This window comes from Paroedura picta, chromosome 16 (genome assembly GCF_049243985.1).
Source record: "Paroedura picta isolate Pp20150507F chromosome 16, Ppicta_v3.0, whole genome shotgun sequence".
Lineage (NCBI taxonomy): Eukaryota > Metazoa > Chordata > Lepidosauria > Squamata > Gekkonidae > Paroedura > Paroedura picta.
Genome location: NC_135384.1, coordinates 22,699,191 through 22,718,491, shown reverse-complemented (window position 1 = coordinate 22,718,491; position 19,301 = coordinate 22,699,191). Strand labels below are relative to the sequence as shown.

Sequence of the window (19,301 nt, the reverse complement as noted above, 5' to 3'; positions counted from 1 at the left end):
GCCAAATGCCAAGAGGAGGATTAGAGAAGCAGAGCTATGCTCGGAATCTGTCCAGGAAACGACCAATTCCAGAAGAAGAAGGAAAAAATCTCAGGCGGGTCTTGGAAACCTGCATTCTGTTTAGAGTCTGTGCAATATTCCTCCCCCCCCCAAAAAAAAAGAAGACAGCAAATGAATCCCACAGAACACTGATGTTATCCAGGTCTTTGACTTCAACAGACCCCCCCCCCCCCAAGATCGTAGCCACGTCCTCCAAAAGCTGCCCAGGGTTGAGCGGTTAGCATACAGACACACAACCCCATCCCACCCCCAAAAGCCCAACAATGCAGCATTCTGCCGCAATAGTATCCCCATGCGTTAGATGGGGAGAATTCCCTTTTTCCTGCCGAATTTACGTTTTAATTTTAAGGGGGGGGGATTCGTGAGCCTCTCTAGGATAGTCCTGGGGCCTGGGCGACTTTGATCTGCTTAAGTTCCTTGATAGAAGAAAGTTGGAGGCCCGGTGTCTTCCCCTCCCCCCTCCCCCCCCACCGCCCCCTCCCCCCCTAGCCATCTAGCCCTTTAAAAGTCATTTAAGTAGATAGCATTTCAAGGGAAACTTACTTCTTTTAAGGCTGGCCCGCTGCTTCTAAGTCCTCCTCGGACTAAGCACTGTAAGGGGGAAGGCTTCCTGCTCCCAGCTCTGGAGGAGGGCTTCTCTCGGCTGGAACAGCCCGCTCCCATGTCTGCCCCCTTCCAAGCCAGAGCAGGCCGTTAAAATGTCACTTAACATTCTAGAGAATGTGAAATATATTGTACATTGTCAACTCCCCAAAACCATAAAACTAACTTTATGGACCTCACGTGACTTTTGAGAGCCAGTAAGGGGTATCTGGCTGAGGTCTCGGCGATTTTTACGATCTAACTTCTAGATAAAACCCTATCCATTTGACATCTTAATGTCACAGCCACTTTTGGTATACTTACTTAACTTTGGGTGTGGGTGAAATATATGCGCGTGGAGTGTGTGTGTATCTGGGCGTGTGCATTCGAGGGAAGGCGAGGAAATAGGGTTATTTTTTGGAAAATGACAACTGCCGTCCCATTCCTCTCAAAACCAGTTCAGAAGTAACTAAAGAGTTTTTTGGGGTAAGTTTACAAGACTCATTTTACTTCCTACCGGACAGACGTAAAGTAATGCTTTCCTTTAGCATTGTAAAGTATCCGAAGTGATCTCTTAATGGTGGCTTTTGGGGGATTTTGGGGGAAGAGACGGGAACCCTGCTTAGTGCCAAAAAAAAATGGTCTTTGGAATGGTATGGAAAGCAAAACTTAAAGTAAGGCAGCTGTGATGTTCATGTGCGGTGGAACATAGATGCGCCTTGTTATGCATCCACATGTTTATGTGTTTAGCTGTGCGTCCGGAGTTCTACAGAGGCAGTTCCCTCTCTCTAAGACAGTGTGTGCTGCTTGGCCCTGAAAACTCAGGACGCCTTTCTGTTCCAGATTGGGATATGTGCCTGTTCTCCTCCCCGTAGCTCAGTTTGTGGCTTTCTCAAGAGTTGCCGTCCTCGGGCCGCGGGCACCTGGCAGGCAGTGCCTGGGAAACAAATGGGGCTGATTGTCGTGTAAACACGGGTCAGGGTCGGGGTGTAAAGGGAGGAAGCGAAGTTTGGGAACAGAAGGAAGAGGGTTTTTTTCTCCTCTCCTTTCCTTCCCCCCCCCCCAGTTGTGTTTTTCCTGCGCCACCTCCACAGCGTCTGAGGTGAGATGTGGGCTCTTGGCTCAGGGAAGTTAGGGAAAGGCCTTCAGGCGCGCCTGCCTGGCCGTCGTGGGAGGACACGGCTTTCTGCGGGTCGGGCCGCTTCTGTCGTGGCGACTTTCTAACCGGTTTGGTACAAAGAAAGCACAGAAGAAGGTGTGAGGTTTTTGCTTTTTTTTCTTTTTTTTTTCCTGGCCAGGAGCAACGTTTATTTGACTTCAAGTTAAGGCTACAATGCATACGAGAAAGGAAAAAAAAAGCGTCTTGCAAAGATGAGAACAGGCAGCTAGACGTGAACAAATGCCATTTTCAGAGACACGCAACACGGAATTCAACCCTGCCCACTAAAACGTCCTATGAGTCACCGCAGAAATATGTCTAGTATTTACAAACATTATGTTCAACATACTATATGCTTGGTCCAATCGTAGATACCTTTGTCAAGTGAACTTCACCCACATTGAAAGCAAGAAAGAAAGAAAGGAAGAGAGAGAGAGAGAGAGAGAGAGAGAGAAAGTCTCTCGCCACGGGGCCTGAGAACGGCGGCAGGCCAGCGAGATGGACGGAATCACAGACTCGACACTCCCAAAGACAGAAAGATACATGAGCTTAGAGAGAGAGAGAGAGAGAGAGAGAGAGAGAGACCGTAAAGGTTTCCCAACCTGTTTGTGGCTGATTTTCTCTGAAATCCCACCTTTCCTCTGGAAGGACAGGAGGCCCCGACTTTTAGACGAAAAGGAAAAGCAGTCGAATTCCCCACAAAAGCGCGAGGCGTTGGGAGAGAACCCCCTCTGTCCCCTCCCTCACACATTATTATATTATAAATAAGTTATAACATTTAAAGAGCGCACAATTTTTTTTAAAGAACAAAACGAACTTAAAAAAACAAACATGCTAGCTTTTTTTTTTTTTTTTGTCCTTTTTCTTTCCAGAAAGCATCATTTATCAGCACGGACACAGACATTTAGTACACTTAGATCGTTAAAGAAGCCTCTGGAAATAACTTTATTCTTAGCATTATTCTTTTCTTTTTTTAATTTAAGGGGGGGGAGGGTCGCAGCAAAGGACGCAGTCCTGGGAGAGATAGTACCCCGGAAGGGTCTTCATCCAAAACTTGGCCCCAAACAAACCAACCGCAAGCTGGATGAAAAGTGCTTCACTTTGCAGGGCTTGGGATTTATTTTATTTGGATTTATTTTTTGGAAACCCAGCGGCTGTTTTGCTTCTTTGATTGGAAACTTTTGCTCGCTTTTGCTGTCCCCTCTTCCTTCCTCACCCCCCCCCCTTCTCATAGCCTTCATCTGCCCTCCTCGGTGTAATTTATGGCTGGAAGGCGCTCCCACCAGAGGCCAGGCTCATACTTTTGAGTTTGTTATCTTTCTTCCACTTCATCCGCCTGTTCTGGAACCAGATTTTTATCTGTCTTTCGGAGAGACACAAGGCGTGGGCGATCTCTATTCGCCTCCGGCGGGTGAGGTAGCGGTTAAAGTGAAACTCCTTCTCCAGTTCCAGGGTCTGGTAGCGGGTGTACGCTGTCCGCGCTCGCTTCCCGTCCGGCCCAGTCATATCTGAAGGGATGAGACAGGGACAAGAAGTTGGGGGGGTCGCTTGGTTTCGCCTGTCTTGGCCTCAGACTCACAGGAAAGCACTCCTTCCCCTTGGGTTGGAGCACGCTTGGGAAGGGTCCTGGGGAAAAGCAGCCCCCAGCCCATGGCCACACACGTGCAGACCGCCAGTGTCCCCCCCCCCACCTTCCCCACAGCCTCCTCTTCAATTCTCACGCTTCAACCTTTCATTTCACCCAATTTTATGGACAACCTGGGTCTGCCTGCCTTCTTATCTCTCTCCCCCCCCCTCCAATTCCTTAGATCCCCGAACAAGTTCCTCCCATCTACCGCAGGAGCCTTATGCACCACGGTACTTACTCCCGAGTAAGGGGACGCAAGATGGCAGCATCCCTCCCCCCTTCTTAATTCTGAAAAGTCCAGTCTAGACGCTTATGGATCTAGGACCTCGACAGAGGGGGGGGGGGCAAAAGGGCAAGGGGGAGACGGCCAACATGTCCCCGCCAGAGCCCCACATCCTGTCCCTGTCTCTCCCCACCCTCCCCCTTGATCCCTGCCACATTTCCCTGGGACCCGGAGACATCCCAGGCGCTTGGTGTCGCCTCCAGGGGCTTCGCACCGGCGTGTTAAGCCGGTCGATATCCGTTCCCCCCCCCCCCCCCGCCTTTAAACTCGGGAGCTCAAAAAACCCTCCTTTGAAATGTTGCCCTTCGCTTCTGCGTGGGGGAAGGGGAGGCGAAAGGAGTCGGCCTTCCAATGGAGGGGGAGGGGGCCAGACCCATCTCTGGGTTATCCACAATTATATTATGCATAGATATAGCTATAAAACCCCGAGATGGGTCCGTGTTACAAGCCCTCCCGCGTCTTTCTTCCCTAACACACACGATTGTAAAAACTATTACTATTATGACTGTCACCAGCTTCTCTCCGTCGTTCTTTCTCTCTCTCTCTCTCTCTCACTCTCTCTCTCTCATTTTTCTAAAAAAAAAATAAGCTGAAGGGGGGGGCGGGAGAGACCCCCTTCGGATATAAAACCCTTTCTAAGTCCAGCCTGCTTTTAAAAAGAAATTCTTCCCCGGCTCTTTCGGCTTGAAACCGGAAGGGAAGCGAGGAAGATCCCTGGCTGGCGATTGTGCTCCTCTTCCCCTCTCGCCTTCTCCTCCTCCTCCTCCTCCCCCCTCCTCCCCAACCTGCCCTCTGCCTCCCTCCTGCCCCTCCAAGATCTGCCCCTCACCCCCCCCCTCTACCCCTCCATGCAACCGCGAAAGGGGGTGGGGGGAGAAAACCCCTTAGTGCAAAAAGGTGAGGGGAGAGGATGGGGATGGGGGGGGGGGTACCGTGGCTAATGTGAAGTTTCCGCATCCAGGGGAAGATCTGCGGGCTCTGTCCTTCGGGGGCCGGCGTGGCGGCGGCGGCGGCGGCGGCGATGGAGTCGGTCTGCGCCCGGGCGACGCTGCCGGCGACTTGGGAGCCGCTCTCCTCGGTTTCCGAGGACGCGCTGGTCTCGTCTATCTCGGCGAAGGCGGCGGCGCCGGCGGAGGCCGCCTGGTCGGCGGGGGAAGGCGCGGCGGCGGCGGCGGCGGCGGCGGCTTTGCCTCCATGGCTGTCGCCGCCTCCGCCTCCTCCTCCGCCGCCGCCGCCGTTGTTCTTGCCGCCGCCGGTGCCGCTGGAGCACGGGAGGGAGTCGGGCGAGGCCAAGGAGCAGCTGGACGCCTGCCTGAAGCGGCTCTCTGGCGGGGCTTGGCTCGGGAAGGCGCGGGAGCTCTCCGCCACCGCTCCGAAGTGGCCGGAGGAAGAGGCGGAACGGCTGACGCTCAGATCCATCCCATTGTAGTTGTATCCACCGTAAGAGCCGGCGTGCATGTTGCCGGGATCCCTATAAGATCCGTTCATAGAACTGCTGGTCCCATAATTTAGCAGCTGATAGTCTGGGGCATTAGGATAGCGTCCTGAGAACGAGTTTACAAAGTAAGAACTCATTTGGGCTGTATTTTGGAGGGCTTGATTTGTGGGGCTCGTGGTCGTTATAACCCCTGTGCTTGAGGATTTATGATGTATTAATGAATTATAGCGATGCACTGTACTTCGTTTTTGCTATGTATGCGGCCAAATATGGGGGTGGGGTGGGGGGTGCGTTTGGGAATCACGTGCTTTTGTTGACCAGTCGTAAATTCTCACTGATGACCTCAAGAGGCAATTCATGCTCTATGGTTACAAATAATGACGATCCGAGAATCGTTAGGCCCATGTCAATGCGGCTTCCAAAAGGGGGAGGAAACGCAGGAGAGGGGGGGGGGAGGAAGCAGAAAAACCCGAAGTTGCTCCTTGTTGGCGGACCGCGCCACCTACTGGGGAAAGGAAGAGTCAGCAGGCATGGAGGTTAGCTCGCCCACCCTTCTTTTTTTTTTTCTTTCCAAAAAGGAGCAAAACGGTCTCCTTCTGTGTTCTCTCTCTTGTATTGAAATAAAACTTCTCTCCTTTAAAAGTGTCTTGTATCGTTTCAGATTCTTTTTGTTTCTCTCTGTTTCCCTCTCTTTCTGCGCAGGACGCCTCCCTCAAACTCGGCACTGTGTTTACCTCCAGGCTGGTGCTCTTTGACAAATTATAATCTTGATATTATTACTACTAGCACGACTAGGAATGCCAGCTCGCGATTACTACGACTGATACTCGTGCTGGTAGTAAAATATCATTCCAGGGTTTTTATAAGTGTTGCTGTCAGACCAGCTGCCGCAGAAGAGAGACTTTCATCCTGATGTGAACTGGAACGCCAATTTCCTTCCCTTCTTCCCCTCATGTTTCCTGCTGCCTCTCTGAAGATAACCTGACCCTCAAAATAGCAGAAACCTAAATAATAATATTCCAGAACCTGTATTGTGTACACCTTAGAAGCTGAAAAATCAGAACACAAAGCTCGGTGGATTGACTTATAAATGGGAGATAATCGTGTGCTGGAAAGAAATTCTGGATTTTTGGGGGGGGAATACAATGGAAAGCGGTATTCCCCCTTCGTGGAAATTCCAAATAAATATTTGGTCAGCAGTAATTCCTTGCAAAAATAATAAATAAATTAAACCTTTTGCTTTTGTTCTGCGCAAACCTTTCAAAATAGTTCAGGAATTTCCAAAATCCTGCCTGGAACTCGTTGGAAATTTTATGAGCCATTTTGAATGTGACATATCATTATAATAATTACAGGCAATGAAAAGAGTGGCAATAAGAATAAGTGTGTCCTACAGCTTCTTCAGCAATTGATTTAAAAGTGTCTGTCATTAAAGTAGGAGAGAAGGGGGGGAAGGATGCATTGATACCTGGGTACTGGGGCGGTGGGAGCGAAAGAGCAAGGAATTCTTTCAGAACCTCATCTCTTTAATGCTCGTTAAAAATACATTTCAGAAAATGTGGGCACAAAACTGCAGGTCAGAATTATTTGCAGGCGGCTGGCCCCATAGAAGGAGAGCCAAGGACAATTGAGGCAAAGGGATCTTATTCTTAAACGTGCTGGAGATCCTGTTAGTATTGGGGGAAAGAGACCTCTGCAAAATGCTCTTTGTCCAGACATGGAAAAGCAGAGAGAGAGAAAGTGAAAGACAGAGAGAGAGAGAGAGAGAGAGAAAGAAAGAGAGAGAGAGAGGAAGGAAGGAAGGAAGGAAGGAAGGAAGGAAGGAAGGAAGGAAGGAAGGAAGGAAGGAAGGAAGGAAGGAAGGAAGGAAGGAGGAAGGAAGGACGGACAGCCAGGGGGAAAGAAAGATTTGAATGGCTGTACATTTAAAAATTGCTATTTGAAAGAGTCTAGCTGTATTTAAATTATCCATTTATTTCCTGCCTGAAATATCCTTTCAGCTTCATAGACAGAAAGAATGAATAGGTTGTGGTTCGCATTTTAATTTAATTTGGGGGATTTGGGGGCAACTAGAATCAGAGCAAGGGAGGGTCAAGCATTTGAAATAGGCTAAACAAATGTTTAATATCTTTTAGCAGATGTATGATGGGGAGGGGGTGCCCCGTTTTGCTTGTTTCTTTGATTTATTACAGATGTGGGGCTCTCCCTCCCATAATTCCTTTGTGCTGTGACAATAAGAAAAGATCCATATTAAAGTTAAATGTCACTTCTCGAGATACTCCTGGTGAAAAGGTCTTTCATTTAAAGTTAGGCTAAAGAGCTGAAAAGGGGGGGGGGTGACCAAATTTATCTTTCATCTCTTAACTTCTGTAGAGCTGAAGGAATTGCTTGTCTGCTCAGGTTAGGAAAAGCACTTCTAGCAGGGATTTCTCTTTTTTAACAGGAAGACAATGTGATCCGATTGAGTCTCAGGAGAGCAGGGGTAAGGAAAACACAGCCCAAAAGTACAACATGTGGCCACTGTTAGTCTCAAGAAATCTGTTTGCTTTTTTTTATTAGAGGATTTTGATCTTCATAGCTAACACAAACTACAAACACAACACGTACAATAAAATGTAATAAAATAAAATAAAAAAACGAACAACAGCGACGGGGGAAAAAATCACCCCTCTTGGTTAGATTTTGCCACGCTTTTTCCCGGATAAGAGTTCCTTTTCCCCATGGATTTAAAAAAAAAAATATCTTCAGTGGCAAAGAATCCCGGGGTTGATTAACTTAACTTTGTCTTATATTTTTTTTAAAAGCAACATAGAAGCAAATTCGTGCATGAAACTTTTGTCGGTTTTCTTGTTGTGTTTTTTTTTTGTTTTGTTTTGTTTTGTTTTTTACAAAATGAAGACAATCAACACCTCTCAAACCGGATACATATATTGCAGCACTTCCATTTAAATACAGGAGACAGCCGGATTCCTAAGGAGTCAGGGAGATTCCTTGGTGCTGGGGGAGGAGACCAAGAGAAAGGGCCGGAAAACAATGTGGACTAGAAGCTTGGCTGGGACAGGGCGGGTGACTGGATGCGAGAGAGGGTGCGAGGGGGAGGTGGGCTCGCATCTCCATAGAGTCTCAGATATTTTAACACCCCCCTCCCCTCGTGTGCCTTGGCTGTGCCTTCCCCGCTTCCTCTTGGAGCCCCCTGGAACAGTTGCCTGGCTGCCTTTCCACCCTTCCTTTCCCCCCCCTCCCCTCTCTCTCTTTCTCTCTCTCTCTCATTCCGTCGTTTTCTCCTCTTCTTCCTCGGCGCTCAGCTGCGTGGAGTTGAGTAGCTTGTTCTCCTTCTTCCACTTCATCCGCCGGTTCTGGAACCAGATTTTGATCTGGCGCTCCGTCAGGCAAAGCGCGTGGGCGATCTCGATCCGGCGGCGCCTGGTCAAGTAGCGGTTGAAGTGGAATTCCTTCTCCAGCTCCAGCGTCTGGTAGCGCGTGTAGGTCTGCCGCCCTCGCCGGCCGCTCGGCCCGAAGGAGGAACCTGCGGAGGGGGAGAGAAGAGCAGGAGAGGGTGGGACATCCGGAGCCTGTGGCCCTTCCCGAGATGGGTGGGAATGGCCCTGCGTCTTGGGGGTGTCGGTAGGACTGTGGGTGCTGAGTGCTGAGTGCTGAGTGCCTGCCAAGTGCTTTTCTGCGGGCTTAGCACCCTCCCCCCTCCCCAAATTCTCTGCTCCCCATGCTTTCTGTGCCATTTGGATACTGTGCCCATCTGGATACTTGGTTCCACTTGGTACCGGTTTAGTCCTGGACTCCCGGGGGGGGGGGGAGGCAGCAGTCTCCACATATAGGCTTACTCTAACTCCACCACTCTCTCAACGTGCAATGTTGAATCCTGGCCAGTTTCCTGGCCCCTCAGTTCCCCCCCCCCCCCCTGCTTCTTTCTTTCTCTAGGTCCTGAAGAAAGGTCCTGTGTCACCTGGAAGCTTACCAGCCTTTTGGTTGGTTGATTGGTTGGTTTTATAAAAGGCAAATTTAAGCAAAGGGATCCTTCCCTCTGTTTCCCACCTGCCCTTACCACCGTGGATTTCAGCGTCCCACTGACGGGAGTCTATGGGATGTTAAAGCTGCAGCCACGAGGCGCGTTTACTCGGGAGTAAGGTCCTTCTGGACACCAAGAGATTGACTTCCGGCGTGAACTGCTTCCAATCGGGCTGCATAAATCTTACAGTCCTGGCTCTGAAGTCGCTTCAGTGGGGAGTGCGGGCTTTAGAGACGACTCACGCCATGTAAATGAAGTGACACCGGAGTGTAATGGCCCGTGGAGATCAAGGGGACTTGGCGCCCAAACCGGTGTGCCTTTTAAGGCTCTGAGTGGGAGACTCTCAGGACCTTCCCCTCTCCTCCCCCCCCTCCACCCACCCATACCTCTGTCTACACTTCTCTCCGGACAGAAACGGGCGGCCAAAGTTATTAATTGCCTTTACCTTCCCTTCCACTTCACTCCTTGCCGCCCTCACTGGCCCCTCTCCTTCCCTGCTCGCTAGGCACAAGCGCCTCTCTTGCTCACGGCAATAAATTCCAGGGCTGGAGTGAAGCGTGTCAGCCCCGCCATCCAGTCCCCGGCTCCATGGGCAGCGTTTGGGACTCAACATAAAAAGAGTCCAGAATTAAGAACGTCCAGATACGGGGATTAAAGGAAGGGAAAATGCTACGACTTCTTTGAAATATATATATATTCTTAAATGACACCGGCATTATTTGGGTGGCAAATATGGCCCTTGCAGCCCACAGGAGGAGGGGGGAGGGAAGCGGGGGGGGGGATGAACGAGCGAGCGAGTGAGTGAAAGAGAAACTATCCGCAACTCCTGTACAGACAGGCATTTCATTATGCGCGAGTTTCATTAAAAATGTAGCTCTCTGCTTTCAAATATTTAAGCCCCTCTGACATTATCCAAGCGGCTGGGGCTACAGAACGCCCTCTCCGGGATGCGAACTGGCATCGGGGGGTAGAGGGGGGGGAGGGGGAAATCCAGATCCATTAAAATCAATCCTGGATGGCTTTCGCGGATGCCGATTGCTGTGTGTGTGTGTGCGCGCGTGTGTCTGCGTGTGTGTGTGTACATCAGCCGCGTCTCTAAATCACCCCATCTGAAAGACAGCCAAGACTGCGCTTACAAGACAGCGCCGCTCAATCAATAATCCCCGAGCCTTTTGAGAGAGGCACAAAGTTGCTGAAGAAACAGGCAAAAGGTTGGGGGGGGCGGGGGGGGAACCTCTGCGCGAAGAATGTTTTCAAACGGGGAAGGGAAGCGCTCTTTTCTAAGGAGCCGGGCTCTAGAAGTGGCAGAAAACTTTGGAGAAAGTTCCCCCCTCCCCAACTTGCTCTGTGTGGAAGCGGAGAATCCAGTGTCCTGTTCAGAAAGAAATGAAGGATGATGAAGAAGAAGGAGATAGATAGATAGATAGATAGATAGATAGATAGATAGATAGATAGATAGATAGATAGATAGATAGATAGATAGATAGATAGATAGATAGATAGATAGATAGATAGATGTGCAGAGAGGGGGAGGGGGGGGACCCCGAGAGAGACACTCACTGTTGCAAGAGTTCATCCTTTGCATCCAGGGGTACACCGGAGTCGAACACTTCTGATCCTCGGTATCCCCAAAAACGTGTTTGTTCTGCGAGCAGTCTGACTTCCGGACTTGCTCCGGGCCGAAGGGAGCCGGCTCGTCTAAGCTGGGAAGAGAGCAGGCGGCCTCTTTCTCCCTGTAAAAACCAGATGTCCCGTAATCGCAGGCAGGGCTCCTGTTGTAAGCTCCGTTGGCTTGCTGGTAGTAAGGCGCGGCCGGGTAACCCTTGTCCTGGACTCCGCCACCCCCCGTGCCGTAAGTGGAAGGGTAGTGCCTTAAAGGGTCCGCATACCCCGTGGAATATAAGGGCAGCTGTCCCAGGAACGGCTCCTGACCCCCGGCTAGGCTCACCGGGAAAGTAGAGTTGACGAAATAGGAACTCATTGGAAATAACAACAACAACAACAACAATCACCAATACCAATAATAATAAACAAACAAGCAGCGGAGCCGCGGCTGCTCTTTCCCCGGGTCTTTATGATTTGTTGCGTTTTATAGTCCAAGCGCTTTAGCTATTAGCAGTATATGGGAGATTGGGTTTTAGCTGAGGGGGATGGCCGCGTGCCAACCAGGGACATAAGGAAGGAGGACCAGCTGATCAGGCGCTGACCAATCGCAGGCGTGGAAGGCTGCGAAATCGCACCCTCGAGGGGTTAGCTTTGCGCAGGGGACCCCCCTGGAACAAACCAGCCAAAGCATCCCTGACACCAACAAGCATCACTTTTCAGCCGGAGAAGCGCGCGGGGCAGACCCCCCACCCCCACCCTCCCGTTCACCCAACGTACACCAATAGATGCCCTCCCCCCCCCCAGCCACATCCTAATTATCTGCGAAAACATCAATCTGCCCCCCCAAACATTCTGGAGTTTGTTCGGTTGGTTTGGTTTGTTTGAATAAAGGCAGACCGAAAAGAAGGAGGAAGAGGAGAGGGGGACAAAAATATGGAAGGCAAGAAGCAAAGCAAACGAGATGGAACTTAGTCGGTGGTTGTTGTGGAGGGGGGGGCGGGGTGTGGGGGGGAGAGACACCGTGATTTTTGTTCTCCTTTGGAAAAGTTTCCAGCCGGGTTGCGGGATTGGGAGGGGGGGCTGTTAGTCTCTCTCTCTCTCTCTCTCTCTCTCTCTCTCTCTCTCTCTCTCTCTCCCTCTCTTGTTATTTTGGATCTGAGGCGAGGTGGAGGTAATGAAGTTACAAGAAGAGAAAATTAAGACAGAAGAGGGGTTTCGCGGGGGGGGGGCTAGTTTGATCACCCCTAGAGTGGATGCGAGCGGGAGACCTAATTCACAAAGCATTTTCTCTTCTTCTTCTTCAAGACAGAACTCTTTAAAAACAATTTGGAAAGACCCTCCCTTGCATGAGCTCGCTCCTGGGGACGGGTGGAGGCACCCGTTTTGTCCTCACGTCCTCCCTGCCCTCGTTCCCACCCCCACCCCCTGACATGTCCACAAGCGAACCGAAGGAGCGAGTGTGTGTAGCTACATGGACCCCCACCCACAAACAAACACCCCCACGCGACGCCCGCGCCCACGCGATCCTTTGCTCGGGATTTCTCCGGGATCCAGGGGTGAAGCCTGGGAGACGGATGAGGGAGGGAGTTCCGCTCGGACTGTGCCCTCTTGCGTTTTTACGGTTAAGGGCAGTGGGATTTTGGGCAATGTAGAGTTAAGGGCAGAGGACCCGTCTGACGGCCAAGAATACTCTTTTATCGATCCCCAAAGCATGAGGAGGGGGGGGTGTTCAAGGTAGCAGGGAACGGTCATCTGGCAGACGAGGCTGGTGTTGTGCAGAGGGAGGGGGACCTCCACCCTTTCACTGGGAAGACCCCGGCAAGGCAGAAAATCTCTTCTCGCCCCCCCCCCAGCCCTCCGTAGTGAGTTTGAAGGCGTGCTTTGTTTTTCCCCCCCTTAAACCTGGATTGGACCTCAATCAGAAGGGGGAAAAAAGAAACTAGCTCAGAAGCCCGTCTCCTCCTGCCCCTCTTTGAAAAGAGTGAAATGGAGGGGCGGTGGGAGCAGCCGCCCAGAGACGCAAGTTGGGGCCGTTCGCCGTCATGCCCGCCCTCCTGTAGCCCCTCAAAGGCAGGGGAGGTTATAGTCCCCCTCTTCCTCTAGACATGCACCATCGAGGTGAACCATTGCATTCTGATTTGACCCCCTTTACAACTCGTATCTGGGGTGTGATCAAAGACACCTCAAAAGGACTTGGGGGAAGGGAGGGGAATCCCTCTGACACTGAAAGCGCTTAAAACTACTACCAAATGCCCTGCAGTGACAACACCCTGGCCTATCTATCTATCTATCTATCTATCTATCTATCTATCTATCTATCTATCTATCTATCTATCTATCTATCTATCTATCTATCTATCTATCTATCTATCTATCTATCTATCTATCTATCTCTTCAACTTCTAAATATCCCGCACTCAAACCGTCCTTCGCCTGCCCACGAACAAATGCAAAGGTTAGGGACCTCCGGAGTTGACACGAAACTTCCTGTCCCCCAAATCTATCTCCCCGGCCATCTGAGCAAGCGGGAGGCGCAAATGCAGCTCCCTGTCCGTCATCTCTCCCTTCCGCAGGCTCTCCTGTGCTCCTAGGGTGCGCCACACATTCACAACCGCTCCCAGATCGGGTTTACTACTCGGCTGCGTGATCCGTATGGAAGAACCCCAGGGCGAATGTTCCCTACCGGGGGCGAGGGAGCCCGGGGTTTCTGCCTGCCTGTGCTATGAACCTGGTCTCCAGTGGCGAGGAAACCAACAAGGTCCCGTTGCTGCCCTGGACATTATTCTTGAAATTGAAGGAAATAACAGGCAAAGGAAGTTGGGGGGGGGGGGGGAGTGTGTGAACCAGTGGCTCACTCACCTCCCCTTTCTGGCTCCTGTTATATTGGTTCCTGCGGGTCTCCCCCACCCCCCGTCAAAACTTTAAATAGATCTGTTTTATTGGTGTGGGAAAACAGAAGGGATGGAAGGGAGGTGGGGGGAAAGTTGAACAGGATACCAAGATATTTTAAGTGAGAGATATGAAAGCCTGGCGCAAGACTATCCGGATTCATCTTTGAAGTCTGGACGCTTAAGCGTTGAAACGAGTGAGTAAATTAGCTTCTTGGCTTACAGACTTTGAAATGTTGCTTTAAAAAATAAAAAATAAATAAAAAGGGTCCTTAGAAACGCAGGGTGCACGCACATGCCTGTGTGTGCGTTGGGGCAGATATAATGAGGAATTTCTACAGAGCTATTCTCTCTTTTGGCACTCCTGTTTACCATAAAGGAAACTTTAGGGTTTCGGACTTGTTTGGGCTTCCTAATGAACCCTCTTTCAATGCCCCCTCCCCCAATTAAAAAAAGGAGCACCGACCGTCATTTGTATTAATTTAGGAACTTTTACCCATTACTCAAGTCAAAACAACAATGGATGGTTGTCCAAAATTCGTTTTCAAGTTAAGGGCCAGGTGGGTTACTTGGGAAGTCACATATCTAAAGATTTGTTTGTTTGTTTGTTTGTTTGTTTTTTGTACAGTGGGAGAAAAAGAATGATGGGATGTTGTTGTTATTGTTACAGTTATTCCCTCGGAGACTGTTCACAAGCAAAGCACAGTTCTTTCCATCTGTCTGGCTAATATTTGGGCAGGGAGGGGTCACACCAATGGAATAATTATTCTTTCTAATCTAGCATCATGTGCATTTTTGAAAGAATTCAGGCAAGGTGTTCTACAGTGTGTGTGCGTGTGTATGTGTGGGTGTGTGTGTGTAGTATGTAGTATGTAGCTAAAGTATTGTCTTCTGACAGAGATTTATTATTCTTGTTGTGTTGGTTGTTGTTAGGAATTGTCATATTAGACATCTGACTAGCAGGTTATGTTCTGCAGCTCGGGACAAGTTCTTGGGAATTGTGGGTGTATCTTTGCAGGATCCTTGCTATCCCATTATCCTTTTATTACTACCACTACTAGCACTATTACTAGAGACAGTAGTGCCACAACAATACTGATATGAATTCACATATACCTTTACAGGTCTTCTTCTATTTGGGGCCTCCAGTATAAATGCTCTTGGATGAATCATATTTCAAACCATAACCTTATAGGAAAACAGCTCCCAGGGATAAGAAACACCCTCTCTTGTTGCATGGGGTGCATTAATGTGTACCTTCCTTTGGCCCAGGGAATCCATCTAGACCAGTGTGCTGCATAACTCAAATAGGCAAAAGAGAAATAAGGATCACAGGGGCTTATTTACAGCTGACTTCAGCTGGGAAATGGCCTCTGCTTTCTCTCCCAAATTTCTGCCTTTTCCGATTCCCAGAGGCCATCTTTACAAAAGGAAAAGGTGGGAGGGCAGATGAAGAAGGATGATTAAAATCACACATATTCATCCACCCCCCTGCAACGGGGACCAGGGAATTGCTTTTTTTCGGGGGGGGGGGGAGTTCAGGAAAAGTCCAGAAAGTTGAAGCAAAATGGCATCCTCTTTCCCAAAAAAGCATCTTCCTTAAAGACTCCCCCAAAAAGAAACCTTTGAGAAGTGTGAAACCAGCAGGCCTTCTTGGCAGAAAAGAGACTTCTATTGGTACCATAAAACTGGCCCTTAAACACACACACAGAGGGCTGAATAGCTTTATGATTTTATTTGGGATCATAAAGCTCTTCCTTTGTCATATAGGTTCCCCCCCCCCACCTCCACACTCAAGAAGTCCTGGTTCCCCACATTGTTGGCGGGTGTGACCCCTGAAGGCATCTATTGAAATATATACCCCCCTCGCCCTCTTCCAAGCACATAACAATGCCAAACCTCATTTCCAGTCGTTTGCGTTTAATTTACCTGGCTTCCTCTGGAGGGTATAATCATCTCGTTAATGGGTTCATACCAGACCCCCAAAAGGGGAGGGAGAAAAAGAAACCACTCTTAATTCTTTTCTCAAAAGAGTTTGGCTTAATAATTAGCAAAAAGGGGAAATGGACATTTGAGTGAAAGTTTCTCTCTCTCTCTCTCTCTCTCTCTCTCTCTCTCTCTCTCTCTCTCTTTCTCTCTCTCTCTGTTTGAACTGCCTCCATTTTGTTCGACGCCTCCAACCAGCCCTGAAGGGAAGCCGGGACCATGAAACACGATAATGTCAGGAGAACAGACAAGAGACCCAATCCAAGAGGCAGAGAGGCGTCGACTGGCAGCCAGGAGCAGAACGCTCTTGAAGCGAAAGGGATATGGCCGTGGAGTCCTACGGACAGTTGTCTGGTGGAAACCCTGTTTGTTTGAATGAGCCCCTGGCTCAGGAGAACTTCCCCGAGGGTTACGCCCAGGCGGTTAGGGAGGGAGAGCAGTTCTGGAAGGGACCTGAGGCGCGCCAGAGAGGAGAAACGGTCTCAAAACACCTCCTGCTTTCGCATAACGGAAATGTGGCGCAAGAGAGACGGACATTGTTCTTTCTCAAACCACTGTAACTCGCAGCGATCCATCATGTTCCGTTTACATATAGACCCCAGCCCCTCCACCCCCCCCCCACACACACACAGTTCCTCTAGACACCGCTAGACGTTTGCTCACGCGAGTAGAAGCGAAGCCAGACACAAACACTGGAGGCGAGAAATCACCAGAAGCCAAAAAATATATTTTGCCCACCAAACGCGGGGGAAAGCGCCTGTTTTTTTTTAAAACCAAAGTCTCCAAGGCTACCCCTTCCTTTAAATAAAAACAAAAAAACGTCGCGTTATAAGAAAGCGCGCCTATTGGCTCACACACATAATCGCACCCCGAGTACGAATTTGAAATCGGAACCGCGTCGAAGTTATTTCACTGGAGCTAAAAGAAATTCCTGCTTGAGATCGGTGTGCATTCTTTATGGCTTTGGTTTGGTTTCATGGATGGGCGGGCGGAAAATTCTCTTCGGTTCCGTTCCCAAACGGCGTGAGTCATGCCTTTGCATGACATTACATAGCAAAAAAACAAAAAAACCCAAAGCCGTATTAACTGTAGAACGAGAAAACCTTGATCGAGTTAAACTAGTTTTCATGGGGAACGGATCACTGTAAAGTACGGAGCCAAAGCCGAAGAGTTCTTGCGTTGGGCGGTAGATGGCAGCAAATAACGTCGAATGATTCGGAGGCCAGGCAGAAGCAGGGAGAATGCAGAGAAACGAAACCCGACGTTCTGGGGGGCTCGGGGGTGGAGGGCATGGGTGGAAGGGGATAACCAACTCGGTGGCGTTTAAACTATAAAGATCCCGCAATTAGAAACTTATCCGGAAACGTTTAGAACACCATAACACGCGGAAGACCCCCTGCCCCCCCCCCCCCGCCCAGTGCAAACCCTGCCGAAGCCAAAGGCAGACGCTGCTGACCAGCCTGCGAGGGCAGCATTGAATAAAATACGTACAAGGCAGATTTAGGAAATTGCAGATCATCTCAGCCAATTTACTCGCGGGTCAAACCTATTCAGCAACGCAGGCGGTGGAGAGCGAGAAAGAGCGCCACGAATCAACGTCAGGCATCCTTACTTGCGGGAGACAAAATGAAATTTCTCCGCAAGTTCTCAGCTTTGTTTCTTATTTTCAGGGTAGCCAGATTTACTTGGAATTAAATTACATATATTTAATTCCAATATATATATATATATATTTAAAAAAACAGAGGAAGTTAAACGGATCAAAGGCATTCTCTTTCTTATTTTATTTGATAAAAGCATTAAGTAACTTCTAGATCACAAGAAAGCACGCAGTTCATCGGCTGCATATCATTCGGTTGTTCAGCAATAGCCAGTTTATATATATAAATATATATATGCACACACAGGCATACACATTTTAAAAAATACACACATGCTAGATAATAATTACAGTAAATTTGGTACGAACCATTTGGAAATAGCCAGTTTCTTGACACATTTCCTGCCTTAAAAATATTTCAGGATACTTGCAGGGTACAAGAAGACATTCCCGCCCCCCACCCCCACCCAACAACTTCTCAAGTCTCTGAACAATGGGAAAACAAGTGCTTCAAATACCCAAGAAAACACTGTCTCTTTCTCACACACTCGCATGCCCACGCTTATTTTTCATACACATGCACTTAAAAAAATCCATGCAATCAATTTGACCCGATCGAAGTCCATTTAGCATATTCACTCCCTTTCATTTTATCATTTGCTATTTATTTTTAAAGTAAAACAAAAAAAGGGCGCTGTATGTTATTTTCACCATCTGCATTTAAAAAAAAAAACACATTAATTTACCGTATTTCCTCTTCTCTCTCTCTCTCTCTCTCCCCCCCCCTCCCCCAAATAGCTGGTTGGAAGAAAAATGTACACCGTCGCCGAAGACTCTGGACAGAAGCATCTAATCCAACTGGGTTTCTGAACAAAAACTTCCTCGAAATCGTCAATTGGATTGAAGACAGAACAACTCCGGCAAGATCGGGGTTTCTTTTTTTTTGGGGGGGGGGTGGTAGATGGAAGGGAGGTTGGAAAGGGGGATCACGGGAAAGGCAACTAGAAAGACAGGGATTTTCTTTAGAGACCCCATCCAGGTGCCAATAAATATCCCAAGCCTTAGTTTTATTTTTTGGGGTTTTTTTGGCAGCATATTGTCCTTCCTTCCTTCCAACCTTCTATTTCCCTTTACCTCTAAAAAGAGGTCACCTACAAAAAAGAGGATAAGCCATATCACATTCCATCACCCTCCCACCCTCCCACCCACCCTATTTTCCCTACGCCCTTTTAAAGGCAGAATAGGAAGACCTCCTCCTCAGTGTGCATAAACCTCCAATATAAACAACATTCACTCCAAAACAAAAGGGAAAAAAAAACACGAGAAATATATTCGCTTACCTTTCGAAGCCCATGGTTCTGTGGATCTGGGGGGGAGGAGGAAGAGGAGGAGGAGGAGTGGGGGGGGGAGAACAGAATTGCGTTTGCTTTTAATGTGCTAGCTGACAGATATTGTCCCAACCTGATAGCCGTCCATTGCGACTTCTGAGAGCTTTGCTTTTTCCCGAGTCCTTTTTTTGCACAGAAAATGGAGTAACTTCCCTCTTTGAAGTCTGACAAAAGCCTCCATCCGGTACCGTTTCTCCCTCTCCCTCTCCATCACTAAGTAGAGCAACACTCTCCCCCTTTCCCCCAAATCAGCACGGAAATTTAACACAGAAAATTAGGAAGGGGGGGGGGATCGATCTAAACTCACTCCTGGATGTGTAGGGGGGTGTGCGTGCGTGTGTGCGAGTGTGCGTGCGTGAGTGTGTGTGTATCGTCCTTCTCCTCCTCTATTTTTAGCCCTATCGAGCTTACACATGTAAGTGTAAAAAAAAAAAATGTTAAAAGAGGCGAGAGTCCTACAGAGGACGGTGATCCGACCCAAGATACAGCGGCCAAAAGAATGGTAGAATAACCACATGGGAAATCATAAAAAGTTCATGTTCACGGTTAGCAGTCCACATGACCAGCTCTGGCCAATCGCAGAACCCAGCCACTCATAAAGTTCTATCACAAAGTTGTAAATTTTCATAAAACAACAAGGAATTTATTGCATTTCTTCATG

At 49.0% G+C, this 19,301-nt stretch overlaps 3 protein-coding genes across 6 annotated transcripts in view; all 3 read right to left on the bottom strand.

The window, feature by feature from the left end:
* HOXB3 (homeobox B3) overlaps positions 1–18,723 on the bottom strand; it is a 79,689-nt gene extending 60,966 nt beyond the window's left edge. Inside the window, exon 1 of one of the 2 annotated variants that reach the window (XM_077312981.1) lies at positions 18,593–18,723. The gene's annotated coding sequence lies outside the window, so the exon portion shown is untranslated. Of the gene's footprint in view, positions 1–603; positions 768–18,592 lie in introns of those variants that run through there. The other variant, XM_077312982.1, reaches the window with a different exon arrangement.
* Positions 1,901–5,389, bottom strand: HOXB5 (homeobox B5). The gene is made up of 2 exons (XM_077312988.1): positions 4,644–5,389; positions 1,901–3,309 (listed from the first exon to the last, which is right to left on the bottom strand). The coding sequence occupies exons 1-2, from the start codon at positions 5,284–5,286 to the stop codon at positions 3,062–3,064; spliced, it is 891 nt and encodes a 296-aa protein (XP_077169103.1). The 5' UTR covers positions 5,287–5,389; the 3' UTR covers positions 1,901–3,061.
* HOXB6 (homeobox B6) lies at positions 7,673–18,724 on the bottom strand. 3 transcript variants are annotated; one of them, XM_077312997.1, is made up of 3 exons: positions 18,593–18,724; positions 10,734–10,906; positions 7,673–8,675 (listed from the first exon to the last, which is right to left on the bottom strand). In XM_077312997.1, exons 1-3 carry the CDS (start codon positions 18,604–18,606, stop codon positions 8,416–8,418), a joined length of 447 nt encoding a protein of 148 aa, XP_077169112.1. In that variant the 5' UTR covers positions 18,607–18,724; the 3' UTR covers positions 7,673–8,415. The 3 variants fall into 3 exon arrangements, with proteins under 3 accessions (XP_077169112.1, XP_077169111.1, XP_077169110.1); XM_077312996.1 differs by lacking the exon at positions 18,593–18,724 and adding an exon at positions 11,063–11,507; XM_077312995.1 differs by lacking the exon at positions 18,593–18,724 and having other exon boundaries at positions 10,734–11,507.
* Positions 18,725–19,301: the final 577 nt, after the last annotated feature.